Source organism: Nicotiana tabacum, chromosome 4 (assembly GCF_000715075.1).
Source record: "Nicotiana tabacum cultivar K326 chromosome 4, ASM71507v2, whole genome shotgun sequence".
In the NCBI taxonomy this organism is placed as follows: Eukaryota; Viridiplantae; Streptophyta; class Magnoliopsida; order Solanales; family Solanaceae; genus Nicotiana; species Nicotiana tabacum.
In genome coordinates, this window is record NC_134083.1 from 113,095,724 (window position 1) to 113,114,821 (window position 19,098).

A 19,098-nucleotide genomic window follows, 5' to 3' on the forward strand; every position below is an offset into this window, starting at 1 on the left:
TTACAGATTCATCGCATCTTTCTAGAATAAATTTAAAGATTTATGTTATTCTTTTAGTATAAATTTGTCATAATAAATTTAAGAATCCTTTATGCCATGATTTTCTCTTCATTTTCACTATTTTCTCCCCTTTCCACAAAATTTAATCACTAAATAAAATGAAAGGTTTTAAACGTGAAACATTCATGAGTCATTTTTATACTTTATATATAATAGTAATACTTTATAATATTTAAACAACTGCAATGTGCTCTAAATATATAACAACTATACAATAAATATGTGGTATATTTTATATTATAAAATTTAATATTCCGAATATACGTCGTATATATTTATCATATTGAGAAAAAGAATTATATACTATGTATATCCAAATAAAATAATATTTTATACTAATAATATTTAATTTGGACTTCATAATATACTTATTAAATAAATATTAATGTATTATACTAATAATATAATATGTATAATATCTAAATATTATAAATATCACTTATTCATCCAAGCATGCACTATTTATACAAGCATTCATATTTATCAATAAAATATAGTTATACCACCAAATAAAATGTTACCATAATTGAAATAGAGAGAAAGTACCAATAAAATAATAATTAATGATAATTTTATTATTAGATGGGAACTGAAACCCTTTGATTTTATATTTAAGGAAATGAACAGTTTAGATGCGTGATTGTAGGTACGGGTTTAAAGGTTTCTGCTAGGAATATAATTATGTAAAATACCTGCACGTTTGTGAAAATTTTTCTTAAATTTTGTCTATTTATGTTTTTTGCCCTATTTTAATGCCCCAAATTCGGATTCAAGTTTGCAATTACTGGAAACTTCTTAGGTACGTTTCTCTCCCAATCTCTTCGACCTACCGCCAAAATCGAAAGATTCAAATGCCTTAAGCAGAGATCAGCTTCTGAAAGAGTAAAGACGAGTAATGGAGGCCGAGGAGGAGGAGGAGGTTCTTTCGTCGTCAGAACGTGATGATTCGAGCGACGAATTCCTTTGCGAGCCCGATGATGACATCGATTTCGAATCTAATAGCGGCGATGATGACCAGAATGTAGAATCTCACGCGGGTACCAGTTCGCCTGATGAAGATCGAAAATCGCAAAATGTTGATGCTCTTGTGAGGTAGAGTCAATTATTCATTTATTCTTTGCTTGCAAAGACCTAGCATATAAGTAGTAGGTGGATAAAACTGCTCTTTGAGGACGGTGGAGACCTTTGGTTAAACTAGGGTTTCGCAGTTATTCATATGTTATTGTGACAGAAGCTGTTTGTTTTGTCAATCGCACTGGCTCATGTCAGCAAAGAGTTCTGAGAGTAGCAGTTAAATATGGATTAACTATGCCTAAATCCCAAACTAGTTAGGGGCGGTTATATGAATCTTCTATTTCCCTTCTGCTGAGTTTGGCCAAGTGCTCCCTCTATCCCAATTTATGTGATGATATTTTCTTTTTAGTCTGTCCCAAAAAATGATACGTTTCTATATTTAGAAATAATTTAGCATTAAACTTCCTATTTTTTCCGCAATTAGATGATTTTTAGCCACACAAGTATTTATGGCTTGTTTCCAACCACAAAATTTCAAAAGTCTTTGTCTTTCTTAAACTCGATCAAACACTATCTTATAAATTGGGACGGAGGAATTACTAAATAAATTTGTCTTTTAGGCAAATTAGGGGGAACTCTAACAGCAGCTCTATACAATTTGAAGTTTGTACCAATGTTCTGATCCAAGTCTTTCCTGCAGAGTTATTGGAATGCACATTTCACTTTTTGTGCAAAATGAATTAATACTTTTTGAATTCTGATAGATCACTAATGCTGAAGGGAAACTATTTAGGAATCTTATAACATGGATCTAAGATATCCTGATTGTGATGAAATCAGGGGTAATCTTATTGTGAAAAGACAATCCCTACTTCCACGAGTCTATTCAGTGACAGATGCAGCAGCCAATCTCCGAAAGCCATTCAAACCTCCAAGCTCCAATGGTTACAGTAGTACCAATGAGCATCTAGCCCGTCGTCTTTGTGCTCGTAAAAGGTTTGTGCCATGGGGGTCAACAAGGCCAGTGTTGCTTGCAATTACAAACAGGCTGCACGCTCCAGAAGCTGCTGAGATAGATGCGGTGGAAGAAAATGTAGAACTGCCACCTGGTGTTGAAGCTTTGGTGTTGTGGCAGCCTGAAGAAATTGTGGAGGAAGGCTGTAATTTAGTACCTATAATTGTGGATCCATTGCTTGTTAAGTTCCTTCGTCCTCATCAAAGGTACTTCATGATATAGGGTGTATCTGATTATTTGCATGTGATATTTAATGGTGCAATGTTGAATTAAGTGCATGAATGAAAGGGCAATGTTAGAATTGGAAGCTATGGACTTAAATGTATCTTAGTATGATGCCCTCAAAAGATTCCTCATATTGTCTGATTAGGTTACTTTGTACCATTTTAGTTCATGATATTCATATGGAATTTGCAACATTAAGCTGATGATATGCATCAGTAAGTTGATAAATTTTTCGCTCCTCGTCATAACTCCAAAAAGAACATTTATATTATTTGCTGAACTTCAACCTTCTACTTAATCTTAACACCATTGTAGTATTCAGTCTTCTTTTAAATGAATTTCAAACGCCCTAAGCAGCACCGAGAAACTCTTAAATTTGACTTTTTTTAGCATGCATGCAGCATCTAAGTCATTTAAAGACTATACTTGATTTTACTTGCAGGGAAGGGGTCCAGTTCATGTTTGATTGTGTCTCGGGTGCACTTAGTACCTTCAACATTAATGGGTGCATTTTAGCTGATGATATGGGGTAAAGTGTTTCTGATTATTCTCCCAGACTTCGTGCCTCTAAGTTGAGCGGGATTAGGTATTTTGTTTTGGCTTATTGGCTGCTCTTATTGTTTTTGTGCAGTTTAGGGAAGACTCTGCAATCAATCACTCTACTTTACACTCTTCTTCGCCAGGGATTTGATGGAAAACCAATGGTCAGGAAGGCAATAGTTGTGACCCCTACCAGTCTCGTTAGTAATTGGGAGGCCGAAATCAATAAGTGGGTTGGAGAAAGAGTTAAGCTTGTTGCTTTATGTGAAAGCACCAGAGATGATGTTGTGTCTGGCATAGAAAGTTTTATTAATTCACTTAGTAATTTACAGGTAAATTTTTCTGACCTATCCAATTTGCAGTTATGGCTAAGGGTTAGCAATTCATATAATGTTCTCGCAGGTCTTAATTGTTTCCTACGAGACATTTCGAATGCATTCTTCAAAATTTAGTAATTCTGGATCATGTGACCTTCTCATATGTGATGAGGCTCACAGACTGAAAAATGATCAAACGCTGACTAATCGAGTAAGACATGTTTACTTATTCTGATGACCTAGATTTCCTTTTGTGGATGAATTAGAATCTTTGTTAAGCCTGATTAAAAACTTGTGATTAGGCGTTGGCTGCTTTAGCTTGCAAGCGCCGGGTTCTGCTATCAGGGACACCAATGCAAGTGAGATCCTATCAGACTTTTCCTTTAATATCTGTTATTAACATAATCTGGTTTTGCTGTTTGATGCATTTTTCTTTCTTCCAGAATGATCTAGAAGAGTTTTATGCTATGGTTAATTTCACCAATCCTGGTATCTTGGGCGATGCTGCACACTTTCGGCGTTATTACGAGGTGACCTTACTACTTGAATACACTGAAAGTTAACGTGAATTCTAGTGTCCTTATTCTTTTCCCACAACTTTGTGGGGTTAAGGAACAACATAAGCTTTTTATCATATCAGCAGTGAATGCACACTCCATCTTATCTTTTATTCTCTGGGTAAGGACAAATATATTTTTCGGGGTAAGGAGAAATATATTGGTTGTTACTCTTTCTTTCAGTATATAAGTATTTAATCTAATTGTGTTTTTTATCCAACTGTTTGTAGGCACCAATAATTTGTGGTAGGGAACCCACTGCTGTCGAGGAAGAGAAGAAATTAGGATCTGACCGCTCTGCTGAACTGAGTTCCAAAGTTAATCAGGCAAGTTTTTCACTGAAAAGCATGCGGTGTCAGAATTTCGACTAGTTTATTTGCTGCTTAGCAATTCTACACCCAAAAATCCAGTGTAGAAAAGATAGATATATGATGGAAATATCACTCTATGGACTTAGAAGGCTTGAAACCAGTCCATAATCTTTTTGTTTTCCTTTAGGAAGCAAAAGGTTAAATCATTAAATTCGGGAAATCGAAAATATTCAAGAAATGAAATATAATCAGACATGACAGAAATTAATTAGTAAAAGTTAGTGCAAATTGGATTTGACTAGGAAATCCACTCCTTGCAGAATTAGATGCCTGTCTCTTGACTAAAGCAACATGTTAGGGACCTAAAATCTGGTAAATGCTCACATTGTACTGATTTTTTTTCTGATGAAGTAAGGTGTTATATCACTGGAATCAAGAAGAGGCAAAAGAGTACAAAAGAAGTTTGGTTAGCTCCTATTACAAGAATTCATATATCTAGAACAGGGAGTTAACCAAGACCAGAAAGTTGGTTTGTATGCCAAAGTAAGAGAACTAATGAAATCTAGAAGGGGGATACCATCATTTACAGGGGTTAAGTTGCTCCAACTGAAAAGATTCATCATCCACCTAGATTTGAAGGAACAGTTAGGAGTTGAAATGACATCATCAAAGCATCTGTGATTTCTTTGTGTCCAGATACACCAAAAAATACATGTTGGGGTCATATGCCAGATCTTCTTGATGGTTCTGTCAATTTTCCAAATGCTCCAACTTTCAACTTTTTCCTTTATATTCTATGGAATTGTTCAGCTAATGCCAAAAACTGATAGGAACATGTGCCATAGATCAGCAGTACAATGCAAAAATAGGTGGTTGACTGATTCTGAGCTGTCTTGGCAAATATAACATCTATTCACCAGCTGGAAGTTTGTTACGGTCCCCTGCTATCTAGTTATGGGACGATGCAGACCAAATCATAGTTAATATGGAGTAAATTAGGAGTTTGGGAAGATGTTTTCTTTTTGCGACCTATGGCGCTGGTTCGTTAAGAAAGAACCTGCAACTCTTGAGTTAAAGTACTCCAAGACTGGAATAAATTTCTATCTACCTTTCACTGAATTCAAATAACTTTAAATAAAAACACTGATGGATTAACCACCCACCTAAAAATTGTGAAATAACTTCCTAACACAACTGGAATGAGAAAGTGGCTTACCAGTGATAACCGCTACTACTAATAATTGCTACAGGAAATATATGAACATAACTAACAGATGCATGAAGTTGCTGAACTCATCTACTTCCTGATCTTCTGAAACATTCAATGTGTAAATGTTTGGTAGACTAAAGGGGTGCTAACATTACTCCCCTTCTTCAAATCGCGCTTGTCCTCAAGCGAGAAATGTGGGAAGTGTTGTTGGTAGACAAATCAGTGCAAGGATTTGACTCTTGTGCGTCAGATTCTTTCTCCTCTTCCTCTACAGATTCAATCCAGAATAATTTCTTGCATTGATGGCCCCGGGTGAATGGGTCATAACTATTAAAACAAAGTCCCTTAAGGCATCTTTCCTCCATCTTAGATCTGGTCAATTTCTTTACAAATCTGGTGTGTTGTTGAGGTGAGAAATCTACTGTCTTTGATCTACAGACATCTGATAATTCCGAATGAAGGGGTTATCCCTTGCGTTCATAAAGCCGGGACATACTCATTACCGTAGCCAAATCTGGAGGATTATGCAACTCCACTTCAGTTTCTATATAGTCAGCAAGACCATTGATATAAAGTTCAATTTTTTGCATCTGTGTGAGGGTATTGGCCTACGAAATCAATTGCTCAAACTTTTCCTCGTAATCTGCCACAGACCCGACCTGGCACAACTTGGCCAATTCTCCCAACTTCTAACTTCTGATTGGTGGCCCAAAACAAAGGTTATATTAACGTTTGAATTCATCCCAAGACGGTTGAGGCATATTTGTCTCTAGTTGAAGGAACCAGAGTTGTACATTCCCCTCCAAATGAAAAGAAGCAAGTCCAACCTTTTCTTCTTCTGCAGTTTGCTGGTGTCGAAAGAAGTGTTCGCACCTGTCAACCATCCCAAAGGGGTCCTCTTGGCCACTAATACGTGGGAAATCCAACTTTGTATATCTAGGAATGCTGGAACTTCCTCTAGTTTCTGATCCTGACCTTTCTGCCACTTCAGCTTTACCCTTCCAACCTCGATTATGACTGGTACTTTCAGTTGATTCAGAATCGGCCTTCGAATTTGCTAAATCCTTTGTGATTGCATCCAAGCGAGCATTTATGGCTTCCTGTCCGGCTAAATTGGGTGCACGTTCTTCTTGGAACAAGTTCATAGTACCAGTTGTTGTTGGATTTGGTCTCTCATAACTCCCGTCGTTGATACCAAGTTGTTACAGTCCCCTGTTACGGATCTAGTTATGGGACGACCCTAAGATCAGATCAGACTTAATATGGAGTAAATTAGGAGTTTGGGAAGAGATTTTCTTTTTGCGACCTATGGTGCTGGTTCGTTAAGAGAGAACCCGCAATCTCTTGAGTTAAAATACCCAAAAACTGGAATAATTTCTTCCTACCTTTGACTGAATTCAAATAACTTTAAATACAAACACTGATGGATTAACCACCCACATACAATTGGGAAATAACTTCCTAACACAACTGGAATGAGAAAGTGGCCTACTACTAATAACTGCTGCCTACTAATTACTGCTATAGGACATATATGAATATAAACAGATGCCTGAAGTTGCTGAACTCATCTACTTCCTGATCTTCTGAAACTTTCCATGTGTAAATGTTTGGTAGACTAAAAGGGTGCTAACAAAGTTCCTTCTACATGGATTGTCTTGGATCGGATAGCATCTTTGAGGGCTGTCCATGTAAAGCACATGACTCTTGTAGGGAGTTTTGACTTCCATATCAGCTTCCAGGGCCAATGTTCAATCACTTCATTAGGTGCACACAATTTGTTGTACCCTACCTTCACTGAATATGAACCTTTACTGGAGTTGCCCCACCTTAGTCCGTTGTTGACTTGTGAGTTCATTCTGAAGCCTTCTAGTATTCTGAAGTGCGTTGAAGTGTTCTCATTTGAAGTATTTTCCCTCGCATGTGATGATTTGAAGTGTTTTCCTGCATATTACTAACAGCCTTTTTTGTTCCTAATGTCAGTTTATTTTGAGGAGGACAAATGCGTTATTGTCAAACCACCTACCACCAAAGGTATGCCTTATCTTTAACTCATTAGATAATGTAACAGAGTGTATTATGAAGAAGTGTTGAATGTGCTAAGAAGATTCGACATTAGAAGAAGCACAATGACTTTATCTACTGCACTTTTTGCTACTCTATAGGATCTGTTATTTTGTGTAGACTGTTGTTTGAGGTACTAATTACATGATAAACTGCCAAGTTGTGATTTTGGCATCTAGGGCAAACTCCTTTCGTCTCCTGTATGTTTGACTAACAAAATTCGGACCAAGTAGAGTAGTAATAACTTTATTATACTCGAATTATTAAGTGACTTTTTGGAGTTTAATACGGCTTTTGACTGTGTTCTCTTCCTTACGATGGTGCAGCAGAACAGTTAACTCAATACTACAAAAAAGAAAAAAAACTAAATGAAAAGAATGTCATTTAGGTGTTAAAGCAATGCAAGTAAAAAAGAAATCAAAAGTTTTACCTCAAAAAATCTTTACTCATTTATACTGTTCAGAAAAAAGAATGTCTTCTCATTTATCTAGATAGTAATTATATGTTGGTAGTATTTTGATCTTCTGAAGGTTCTAAGTGAAATCACTCTTTTACTCTGCAGATAATCGAAGTTGTTTGTTGCAAGTTGACACCTCTCCAATCAGATCTATACAATCATTTTATACATTCGAAAAATGTACAATTCTTATTTGTTGTAGCTTTTTCTCATGTGGAGTATTTATATCATTTAGCTCTTCTCTAGGATAATTTAGTTTGTTTTTGTTCTACCACTACCAAGTACAGGTGAAACGAGCTATCACTGAAGAAGCAAAGCAATCAAAAATCTTAGCTTATATAACAGCTCTGAAGAAGCTTTGCAATCATCCGAAGGTGAGCTATCATTGGCTCATAGTTTCTCAAGTCTATTCATTTGTAACAACTATACTGCTTATTGTCTAAAAAAAGTATACTGGCATTGGGTCTTCTTTTAAGATACCAGCAACGCTACAAGGTTTTCCATTTTTTTTGTGTGTGTGTACACTATTAGAGGAAGACAAACAGATTAAAGAAGAGCAACTGATACTTATAAAATGTACCTGAAACCATTGCTTTAATGTTGATGCCTCGAAATGTACCTGAAACTATTGCTTCATGTTGATACCTTGAACATGTACCTGAAACTAATGCTTTATGACAAAAGTAGGTGTTAGAATATTTTGCACTTCCATTGCAAGATAGTGGTGAAGTTAATGGTGGTAACTTATAGGCACTTCCATAGAGGACTAATTCTTTATAATTGAAAATTATGGAAAGATAAACCTCTTGAATTGTCCTTGCTTTACCTTGTTACTTCTTTTTCTCAAATCCTTATTACTTTCATAGCAGAATGTAATCCCAAATAGGAGGTAAGAAATTTCTAATCCAACATAGCGAAAACCATGATATTATCCCTTTTGAATTTGTTAAGTTGATGGTCAGTGCCTGTAGTAACTTCTATAAATGAATATTCCTGAGAATTTAAATTTGGGAGAGCAAAACTTTAGGATAATTCTTCTTGTTGACCTTTTCTTTTTGATATCGAAGAAATTTCCTGTGGGTTTCTTGCCTGACTCCAGCAGCGCACAGGTTAGAAACTCCGGGGAGTATGGGTTTGCCAATTGACCCTCCTTCCAACTTAAACACCACACTTTGTCTACCGCAGGGTTTGAACCTGTAACGTGCACCTAACACCCACATCACGTGTTGGTTCTTTAACACGGGACCTAAGCCCTGGGGTCCTGTCCCCCTTGTGTTAACTTGTTACTGCTTTTCCTTATTACTTTCATACCACATTAAAATGCCAAAAGTTCCTACTCCAACAAAGTCCAAACCATGATATTATCCTTTTGAGTTTAGTCAGTTTTGCAAGTAACAAAACAGTTGCTTACTAATGTCAAATATTTGAAGCTGATATACGACACAATACGAAGTGGAAGTCCAGGGACATCAGGATTTGAGGACTGCATCCGCTTTTTCCCTCCAGAAATGTTTTCTGGAAGGTAAGCTGTTTTAGCCCACTGTCTCTCTGAAAATCGATCTTCAGCTTTTTTCCCAAATAAAGGAATCTTACAAATAATCTGCTAGGTGTGGCTCATGGACTGGCGGATCTGGGTTGTGGGTTGAACTGTCAGGGAAAATGCATGTCGTAGCCCGGCTACTGGCTCAACTTCGTCAGAAAACTGATGATAGGATTGTTTTGGTTTCCAACTACACACAGGTATCGAGGAGCAACTCTATTAACAGAATCAGACGTGTGAAATACAAGTTTTTCTGTTACATGTGTTAGTTTTCTTCGATTTGAATGAATGTTTAGTTTGCTCTGGCTTTAATTTCAGCTTCTGATCACAATTATGAATTAATGTTCTGGGAGGGCTTTTGGGTGGCTTAATGTACTCGCCACTAGTGTTTTCATTAATTAATGGGCCTGTTAAGATCACCAAGTCATTTTTTATACTGTCTAAAAGCATTTGTATTTTTTGATGGGCTCTGTCAGGATAATGTTAGAAAAGAAAGGGAAGATAGTTATTGACGGTGCTTTTGTTGTCATTACCTCAGTCTGGTATAATTTCCATATTTAGTCAATCCTAGGAATTGCACTTCCTTTTGCAGATTTGCTAACTTTGTTCTTCCCTTTCTAACTCTTGGTCGAGTACTCATATGTTTTCTAAAAGTGAGGTACATGCCACAATGATCTTCATCTCCTAAATACCGAATGTTTTTCTCGGTATTACTAATCTGATTTCCATAATTGTAATCGGATCAAGTGGCTGTATTATCTATCTAGTCTCTAGCTCCTTTAGTTACTCGGTTTAATTTCTGCTGGTAAAACTTTAGCATCAGTCAGACAATCAGACTATTTTGATGACTATAACATCTGTTTCATAAGATAGCAAAGGTTAACAGCCTGCTTTCAAGATTCGAACACTGCTATATATCATTATTTATTTGTTTACCTATAATCAACTTTTCTAATGTATAAGTCAGTAACTGAAATCTCACTTTACTTTTCTCTTCTTTCTTTTGCGTCTGTCCTAACTGTGTACGTTGTGAATAATCAGACGCTGGACCTTTTCTCTCAATTATGCCGTGAAAGGAGATATCCCTTCTTAAGACTTGATGGAACTACATCAATTAGTAAAAGACAGAAGCTAGTTAATCGTTTCAATGATCCAACAAAGGTACACGGGGATGTTGTTACACTTTAATTTTTTTTATGCTTTCACAGATTTGGCATTAGCAAGACTTATTTAGTGCATATTTTAGGATGAGTTTGCATTTCTGTTGAGCAGCAAGGCTGGAGGTTGTGGTCTTAATTTGATCGGTGGGAACCGTCTGGTTTTGTTTGATCCTGACTGGAATCCAGCCAATGACAAACAGGTGAAAGCTTTTTCCTGAGAATTACCAAATGATGCCAGAATATATTGCACATCAGGTACATAATTTCCAGATTTTCCAACTCTTCCACAGGCTGCTGCAAGAATCTGGAGAGATGGACAAAAGAAGAGGGTCTACATCTATAGGTTTTTGAGTACTGGAACTATTGAAGAAAAGGTTTGATTGTTAGAAGCATTTGCTTAACAAGTTCCTATTTGCTCTCCTTCTCCATTGAAGAAGCATTATATTTATTTGCAGGTCTACCAACGTCAGATGTCAAAGGAGGGTCTTCAGAAAGTTATTCAGCAGGAACAAATAGATTCTGATATCCAGGTACTGTTTTGGAGTCTCTTATCTTTTCTTACTGTTCTGCTGAAATGTGGTACCAATACGTGATTGCAGGGAAACTTTCTCTCGGCAGAAGACCTGCGGGACCTGTTCACATTTCATGATAGTGTGAGGTATGTTCCTTTGCATTAGCTAGTGCATTAGAAGTCTCCAATACCTACACGGCTCAAGTATTTTTTATCAGTTATTACGGTGAAGTTGGGCATTCCATAGCGTGGAAGTGAAGAGGACTCCAACCCCCTCCCTCTTCTGCTTTAGCATCTGAGACATACCAAAAGGCGTATGTAATGGGATTCAAAGGTAGATCGAGGATTTAAAGGCAGTGGGTACAACTCTTCGCACGTGTGTGTGTGTGTGTGTATGTATACACATCATAATTATTTTCCAAATATTCTGTATACATACATTTAGTTTGAGTTTGCGGCGGTATGTGCAACTACTGCTTATATGCAGGATCTGTCTCTGAGAATTACACACTATCACCCGATTTCCTGTTCTGCATCTTCAAATGAGGAAAAAACATCTGAACACATTGAAGTATGGTTAAGAATTCTACTTTTTCTCTGATCTGTTTCCTTTGGATAAGAAGAAAGATTGTCTGCTATATCGGCGGGGTTAACTTTATAGAAGAAATTACTTATGGCAGCTCAACATTGTGTAGTTCTCATGCAGTGTTTAGAAAAGCGATCGCTTCGTCGCTTTAAGCGCGAAGCGACGCGACGCGACTCAGTGTCGCTTCTAGCTGCCTGAGGCGACTCGACCTAGGGAAGCGCACGCTTCAACGGAGGAAGCGACGAAGCGACGAAGCGAGCAAAGCGACGAAGCGATCGCTTCTGTTAAAAAAGCGACATTGAGTCTGTTTTTTTAAAAAGAGGGCCCTTTTTTAAAAGAAAAAAACTTTGGGTCTGTTTTTTTTATACAAAACAGACCCTAAATTGAAAAATTGGTCATTTCTTCTTCTCTCTTCTACGATCAAGGTCGACCAAAGCCTAGGGTTCTTCATCAACATTTCTGACCAGTCCAGGTAATTTTCTTCTTCTCCTTTCTTCTTCTCTTTTTTTTCTTTCTTCTTTCTTTCTTCTTCTTGGTCCCGTCAGAATCTGTTTTTTTTCTTTCTTTTTCCTTCTTTCTTCCTTCTTCTTTTTCGTTTATCTCTGAGACTCTGACAGTCCAGTACTCCAGTTTGCACTGTTCAGACTTCAGCGACTTCTTCTTCCCTTTATCTCTAACCCATTTTGTTTTTTCCCCCTTTTATTCTTCTTATTTATTACTTTTAATATGTATTTTAGTATATGTTATATTTTTCAGTTTATTTGATTTTTTTAATGTATATTTCAGCATATAAAATTAATTATTATTTATATATGTTATATTTTTCAGTTTATTTGATTAATTTTATATGTATTTCATTTTAGAAAATTAATTATTATATATATGTTATATTTTAGTTTATTTGATTTTTTAATGTATATTTCAGTATATAAAGTTAATTATTATTTATATATGTTATATTTTTCAGTTTATTTGATTAATTTTATATGTATTTCACTTTAGAAAATTAATTATTATATATATATATATATGTTATATTTTAGTTTATTTGATAAATTAATTATTATATATATATATATGTTATATTTTAGTTTATTTGATTTTTTTAATGTATATTTCAGTATATAAAATTAATTATTATTTATATATGTTATATTTTTCAGTTTATTTGATTTTCTTAATGTATTTTTCAGTATATAAAATTAATTATTATATATATGTTATGTTTTCAGTTTATTTGATTAATTTTATATGTATTTCATTTTAGAAAATTATGTATGTTATATTTTAGTTTATTTGATTTTTTTAATGTGTATTTCGGTTTATAAAATTAATTATTATATATATTATACGTATTTTCAGTTTATTTGATTATGTATTTTCTTATATCTTAATAGGGATTTCAAAATGTCTCAAAGATCGAAAGATAAAGACCCGGCTTGGCGATATGGCGATAGAGTTAATGAGAAGAATACAAATATTGTATGCAAGTTTTGTAACAAGATTACAACGGGTGGAATTTATCGCTTTAAATTCCATCTTATTGGTGGCGATAGAAACGTCACAAGTTGTCCGAAATGTCCACCGGAGGTGAGGGATGAAATAAAGAATTTTGTTGAGAAGAAGAAGGAGCAAAAAAATCCAATGAGTCATCAACCATTGGTGACCAATCTTGATGATGATGGTGATGTTGATATTGAAGAATTGTCACTTCCAACAAAACGGGGAAGAGATGCAATCTCTTCAAGCCATGGATCGACGGGTACGAGTAGGACTAAAGGTCCTATAGATTGCTATTTCCCAAAGAAGCCGGAAGGAAAGAGCGGTGGAAAAGATGTACAAAAAATTGCTAAGGACATTTTGAGGGATCGTGCAGTTAGAGCTTTTGCACGATGGGTCTATGATGCTGGGCTCCCCTTCAATTGTGTCAACTATACTGACACTTTTGGAGACTTTATTGAGGCCGTTGGTCAATACGGACCTGGAATGAAGCCTCCCACTTATCATGAAATCAGAGGTCCTTATCTAAATAAGGAAGTGGAGGAGACTAATAAAATTGTGGAGGAACATAAAGTTGCGTGGAACAAGTATGGCTGCTCCATTATGATGGATAAGTGGACGGCAAGAACTGGGAAAATGATTATTAACGTGTTGGTGAATTCTCCCAAGGGAAGTTTGTTTCTTGAGTCCATTGATGCTAGCGACTCATCCACTGACCACATCAAAATGTTCACCTTATTTCAGAACACCATTGAAAAGATTGGCCCAAGCAAAGTTGTTCAAGTGGTCACTGATAATGCGAGTGAAAATGTGAAAGCGGGTGGCATGGTGGAAGGAGCGTACAAGAATGTCTATTGGACTCCATGTGCGGCTCATTGTATCAACTTAATCTTCGGGGACATTTTCAAGGAAAAACCCTTCTCTACAGTTTTTGGCCAGGGCGTTAGGGTACATTCTTATATTTCTCAGCGGCCCTTGTTATTGAATATGATGAGAAGATTCACCGGACAAAAAAATTTGGTGAAACCGGGCAAGACAAGGTTCGCCACTGCTTTCTTGACTTTACATAGTATCCACTTGCAAAAATCCAATTTGAGAAAGTTGTTCACTTCAGAGGAATGGAGCAAGAGTAAATTTGCAAAGGAAAGTGCAGGGAAAGATGTTGCACGCATTATTCTTTCTTATTCTTTTTGGAATAATGTCCTTCATGCTCTTAAAATTGGTGGCCCTTTGGTTAAAGTACTCCGTTTGGTGGATGGGGAGCAAAAACCACGAATGGGCTACCTCTATGAAGCTATGGATAGGGCCAAGGAGGCTATTCAAGCATCATTCACTGATGAGCAGAAATATGCAAAGGTCTTTCAGATCATTGATGCAAGATGGAGTGAGCAACTTCATAGACCTTTGCATGCAGCTGGACTTATTCTGAACCCGTCACTCTTTTATGATCAGCATGAGAATAATTCATTGGCTAGAGAAGTGTGGACAGGATTCCATGAGGTTGTTATCAAGTTGACCCCAGATGAAGACATGCAAGAAAAGATAGTAGATCAGCTTGCTATTTACAAGGCAGCTGAGGGACTTTTTAAGCTCCAACTTGCTATTAAACAAAGAAAGACGAAATCGCCAGGTGACCAAGTGCTTCTATATTTTATAGCTCTAACTTTAATGTATTTTTTATACTTATTAACTCTTGAATTTTTTTTTCACTTCTATAGTTGAGTGGTGGGACCAATATGGTGTAGAGACTCCGAATTTACAGACTTTCGCCATCAGAGTTCTAAGTTTAACTTGTAGCTCATCCGGATGTGAAAGGAACTGGAGCGTTTTTGAACACGTGAGAAATAAAAAGAATTATTTCGTGTTTTGAGATAAAGTAAATTATATCTCAATTGTCCCAACTCCTACTAATTAGTTGACACATCTTGTTTGCAGATTCATACAAAGAAGAGGAATCGACTAACCTTGAAGCGCCTCCATAATCTAGTGTTCATAAAATACAATAGAGCATTGAGGCGTCGCTACAACCACCGCAATCTAATTGATCCAATTCTTTTGGACAATATTGATGAGGCTAATGAGTGGCTAACCGGAGTCCCCGAAAATTGTGAAGATGAAGAAGTATTTGAAGGCGATTCTAATTTCACTTGGGGTGATGTTGCGGTTGCTAGTGGAGTTGGGGAGAATCCTTATGGTTTAAGGGGGAATACTTCAAGTTCAAGCTCGATTAGGAAGGGAAAAAGTGTGGCTACCACAAGTCGATCCCTATCCCTAATTGATGAAGATGAAAGTGATCATGAAGAGGAAGAGGAGGGGGAGGAGGAAGATGACGAGCAATATGAAGATAATAGAGGAATTCAAGATTTTGACAATCTTGAAGAAGAACAAGAAGAGTAGAAGAATAAGAGGTTGATTCTAGTAATTTAGTAGCTTTGATTTTGACAATTTGAACTTTTTGATTATTTATAATTTTATATTGTGTCTTTGCAAGGTTTACATTATATTTTTTAAGAATTGCGCTTCACTTTAATAAAGCGTGCGCTTCGCTTTGCGCTTCGCTTTTGAAGCGAGGCGAGCCCTTGTCGCTTTTTTGCGCTTCTCGCTCTTGAAAACACTGTTCTCATGTTCCTTCATGTTGGAGCGATGATTATTTAAGTAGGTTCAGACATTTTATTATGACCGAGTGTAATCTCATCTTCACGCTCTTCTATAACTTCATATCTCGTATAACCAAAATGCATATTGTCTTTCATATTTATTTCAACTGCAAGTGTCAATACAGGTCTGAGATTCATGAAAAAATGAGCTGCAACCGCTGCCAACCAGATGCAGTGATGCCAGATGACAACCCAATAGCTGATTTCAACACTCAGGGTCTTCAGCCCGACCAAGAGGATATTGGGGGATTTGCAGGTGTAGCTGGTTGTCTTCATGCATTACGAAGCTCGGAGAAACAGGTTGGTTTATATTTCTGTAGCCCAAGTTTCAGTTCTGTAATTTGGTTTTCATGCTAACAAACATCCTTTTCCAGATTGGAGCTCCAAAGGAAGAGGACTTAGCCAGTTGGGGTCATCATTTTTCCCCAAAATCCGTGCCAGATGTAATTTTCCAGTCTGCAGCAGGAGACGAGGTAAGCAGAGGTCAAATTGCTATTACATTGAGCTCAGAACACAACCTCCTCTCCTCCCACGCCCTATAACAACAAACCCCAGTGTATTCCCACAAGTGGGGTTTGGGGAGGGTGGGATGTACGCAGCCTTACCTCTACCGTGGAAAGGCAGAGAGGCTTGTTTCCAATAGACCCTCGGCTGAAGAAAAGAAGAGAAGGAGCACAACGACAAGTAGGAACAACTCAAGATAATAAGAAAACTGAGGCAAAGAAAGCAATCAAACAATAGTTAGTAATAGCAATCTGAGAATAAAACGAACACAAAATATCAAGAACGTTGACGCAAAGATAGTAATCAAACAATGAGTAGCAATATCAATCTAAGAATAAAACGAAACCATACAAACACTAATGCTACTGGACTAAGAAAGAAGAAGAGACACGCTTGACTAACTACTAATCTTCTATTTTAATCCTCGATCTCCACACCCTCCTATCAAGGGGTCATGTCCTCAGTAAGCTCCAACTGCGTCGTGTACTGCCTAATCACCTTTTCCCAATACTTCTTTGGCTTACCTCTACCCCTCCTCATACCCACCAAGGCCAACCTCTCACAGCTCCTAACTGGGGCATCTATACTTCTCCTGTTAACATGCCCGAACCACCTCAGCCTCGCCTCCCGCATCTTATCCTCCACAGGAGCAACTCCCACCTTATCCTGAATGACTTCATTCCTAATCTTATGTAACTTGGTGTGCCCGCACATCCATCTCAACATCCTCATTTCAGCAACTTTTAACTTCTGGACATGGGAGTTCTTGACTGGCCAACACTGTGCCCCATACAACATAAACGGTCTAACCACCACTTTGTAGAACTTACCTTTAATAAGTTCTTGGCAACAATAAAGTAAATGAAATAAAAAAGGAATGAATAGAGAGTCAAACTTTTGTGTTCTATTTAATGTACTAAAAGATCTTCAAAAATCTACTCACGTGGCATACTCCAATAAATGTTGAGATAGATTATTATGACCAATGGAGTATGGGCAGATTTAGTATTGGTTTATGGATGAATACCAAACAAAACTGTAAAAGTACCGCTTGAAAATTTTGCAAGTTGCTTAAACTTTGGAACCAAAATTAAGTCGATGTACAGGGTTTAGGATTAAAAGTAACATTTTAAATTCTAGTCTCTCTGCAGAACCCTATATCAAATATTATTTCCTTCTGTTGAATTCTGGTGGGCTTATTTGATAAACCTGTTGGAACATCTTGGAGGGGACTACTTACATATGTACAATATTTCAATAAATTCTAGTCTGTGTGTGTGTATTAAAATATATATTTCTGATTAATTTATGGTTTAAAGTATAGTTTTAGCTTCAAATAATTTTAAATGTCTCGCAAAACTCATTATATCATATGGTCTTGCACTACTGATACAGTTATTACGGTCCAATTTACAACATGAACTACACGTTTCTAGGAATTCTACTACTACAAAATTTTGTGAATTGCATGTCTAGGAGATCCTGTAGCTTGTACTGAGTAGAAACTTTTGGGGCCTGCTTTTCCGTACTCCAAAGTTTTAAGCTAAGAACAATGTGAAAGTTCGTTGTAGGATACTTACTAATGTTACATAATGAAGCCAAAAAAGGAGACAAAGTTAACCCTTCATGTCCCTCAGGGTCTTATTTACTGTTCTATTATCTGAAATTGGAATACTCATTTTGTAATATTTGCAGGTTTCTTTTGTTTTCTCTTGCCAAGTGGATGGGAAGCTTGTGCCTGTTGAATCAACACTAAAACCAAAACAGGAGGTGGAAAATAGAGAGTTGTCTCATTTCAAAGAAAAGCTTTTGAAAAAGTCCAATTTTTCATCTCCACGACGAGCACCATCATTACCAACATTGTCATCAAGCAAGCAATCCAGCGAGAAGGAAAATTCAATTCAGAAACTGAATTTGATATCGCAAGCTCAAGCGCTGTCAACATCAACATCAACTCCTAATGAAATTTCTCTGAGTACATTACCTGCATTTTTCAAACCTTTGCAAAAGCCAAGAAGCAAGCTATATAGACCTTTAGAGGATACTAAAATAAACTTGAAGAACAAACTCTTTTCCGAGAATCATTTGCCCAGAAAGAGATTATCTCCTGATTACATAAATGATGATGATTTTGCCTAGATTTTTGTTCCTTTGCATTGTTTCCTTCAAATGTTTCACGTTACCTGGCTACAATTTAACAATTTCCGGAGCTATCAAACCAGTCCTATGTTTCAATTATACCGGGTTCTCAGTAATGAACCCAAGTAGCTTCTTGTGGAGGCATTTGATTGGTGAAATATTTACACTGAAGGCATGGCAAAACATTTGATGGTATGTACCATTCTTCTGGCTTCAATTAGGGAACAATCACATTAGTTGATTCTTATGTTTTGCAGATATTTCTTATTTTCTCCCATTGTGGCATGCTGGAAGGAGACTTCTTGATACGCAGGTTTTATCTTCATATATACAATGGACAAACCAAAGTTGAACTTCTATTTGGTTTTTAATTGGGGGCTTTTGCATCTATACCCAGTTTTGGGGTCAAAATTGAATCTATACCCATTTTGCAAAAACATTTGCAAGCCTATTCACTTTATGATCAACTTCAGACTTATCGGGTCTGAAGTTAAAAATAAATTAGTCTGAAGTGAAAAAATTGCAGTTCAGATGCATTTAAGGCCAAATAGGTCTGAATTGCAACCAATGGTTTCATATACTTAAGACCAATAAGTCTGAAGTGAAAAATTGCACTTCAGATGCACTTAAGGCTAAAAGGTTTGAATTGCAACAAACGTTTTCCTACACTTAAGGCCAATAAGTCTGAAGTGAAAAATTACACTTTAGATACTCTTAAAGCCAAATAGGCC

General features: G+C 36.6%; 1 protein-coding gene across 1 annotated transcript; it reads left to right on the forward strand.

Moving 5' to 3' along the window:
• The first annotated feature begins 708 nt into the window (after window positions 1-708).
• LOC107823820 (protein CHROMATIN REMODELING 25) lies at window positions 709-18,612 on the forward strand. The gene is made up of 21 exons (XM_016650527.2): window positions 709-1,152; window positions 1,915-2,295; window positions 2,757-2,843; window positions 2,946-3,186; window positions 3,257-3,382; window positions 3,474-3,530; window positions 3,615-3,701; window positions 3,959-4,054; window positions 7,233-7,283; window positions 7,876-7,950; window positions 8,058-8,144; window positions 9,201-9,292; window positions 9,378-9,510; window positions 10,352-10,471; window positions 10,557-10,670; window positions 10,761-10,844; window positions 10,926-11,000; window positions 11,070-11,128; window positions 15,850-16,024; window positions 16,099-16,197; window positions 17,924-18,612. The coding sequence occupies exons 1-21, from the start codon at window positions 956-958 to the stop codon at window positions 18,365-18,367; spliced, it is 2,880 nt and encodes a 959-aa protein (XP_016506013.1). The 5' UTR covers window positions 709-955; the 3' UTR covers window positions 18,368-18,612.
• Window positions 18,613-19,098: the final 486 nt, after the last annotated feature.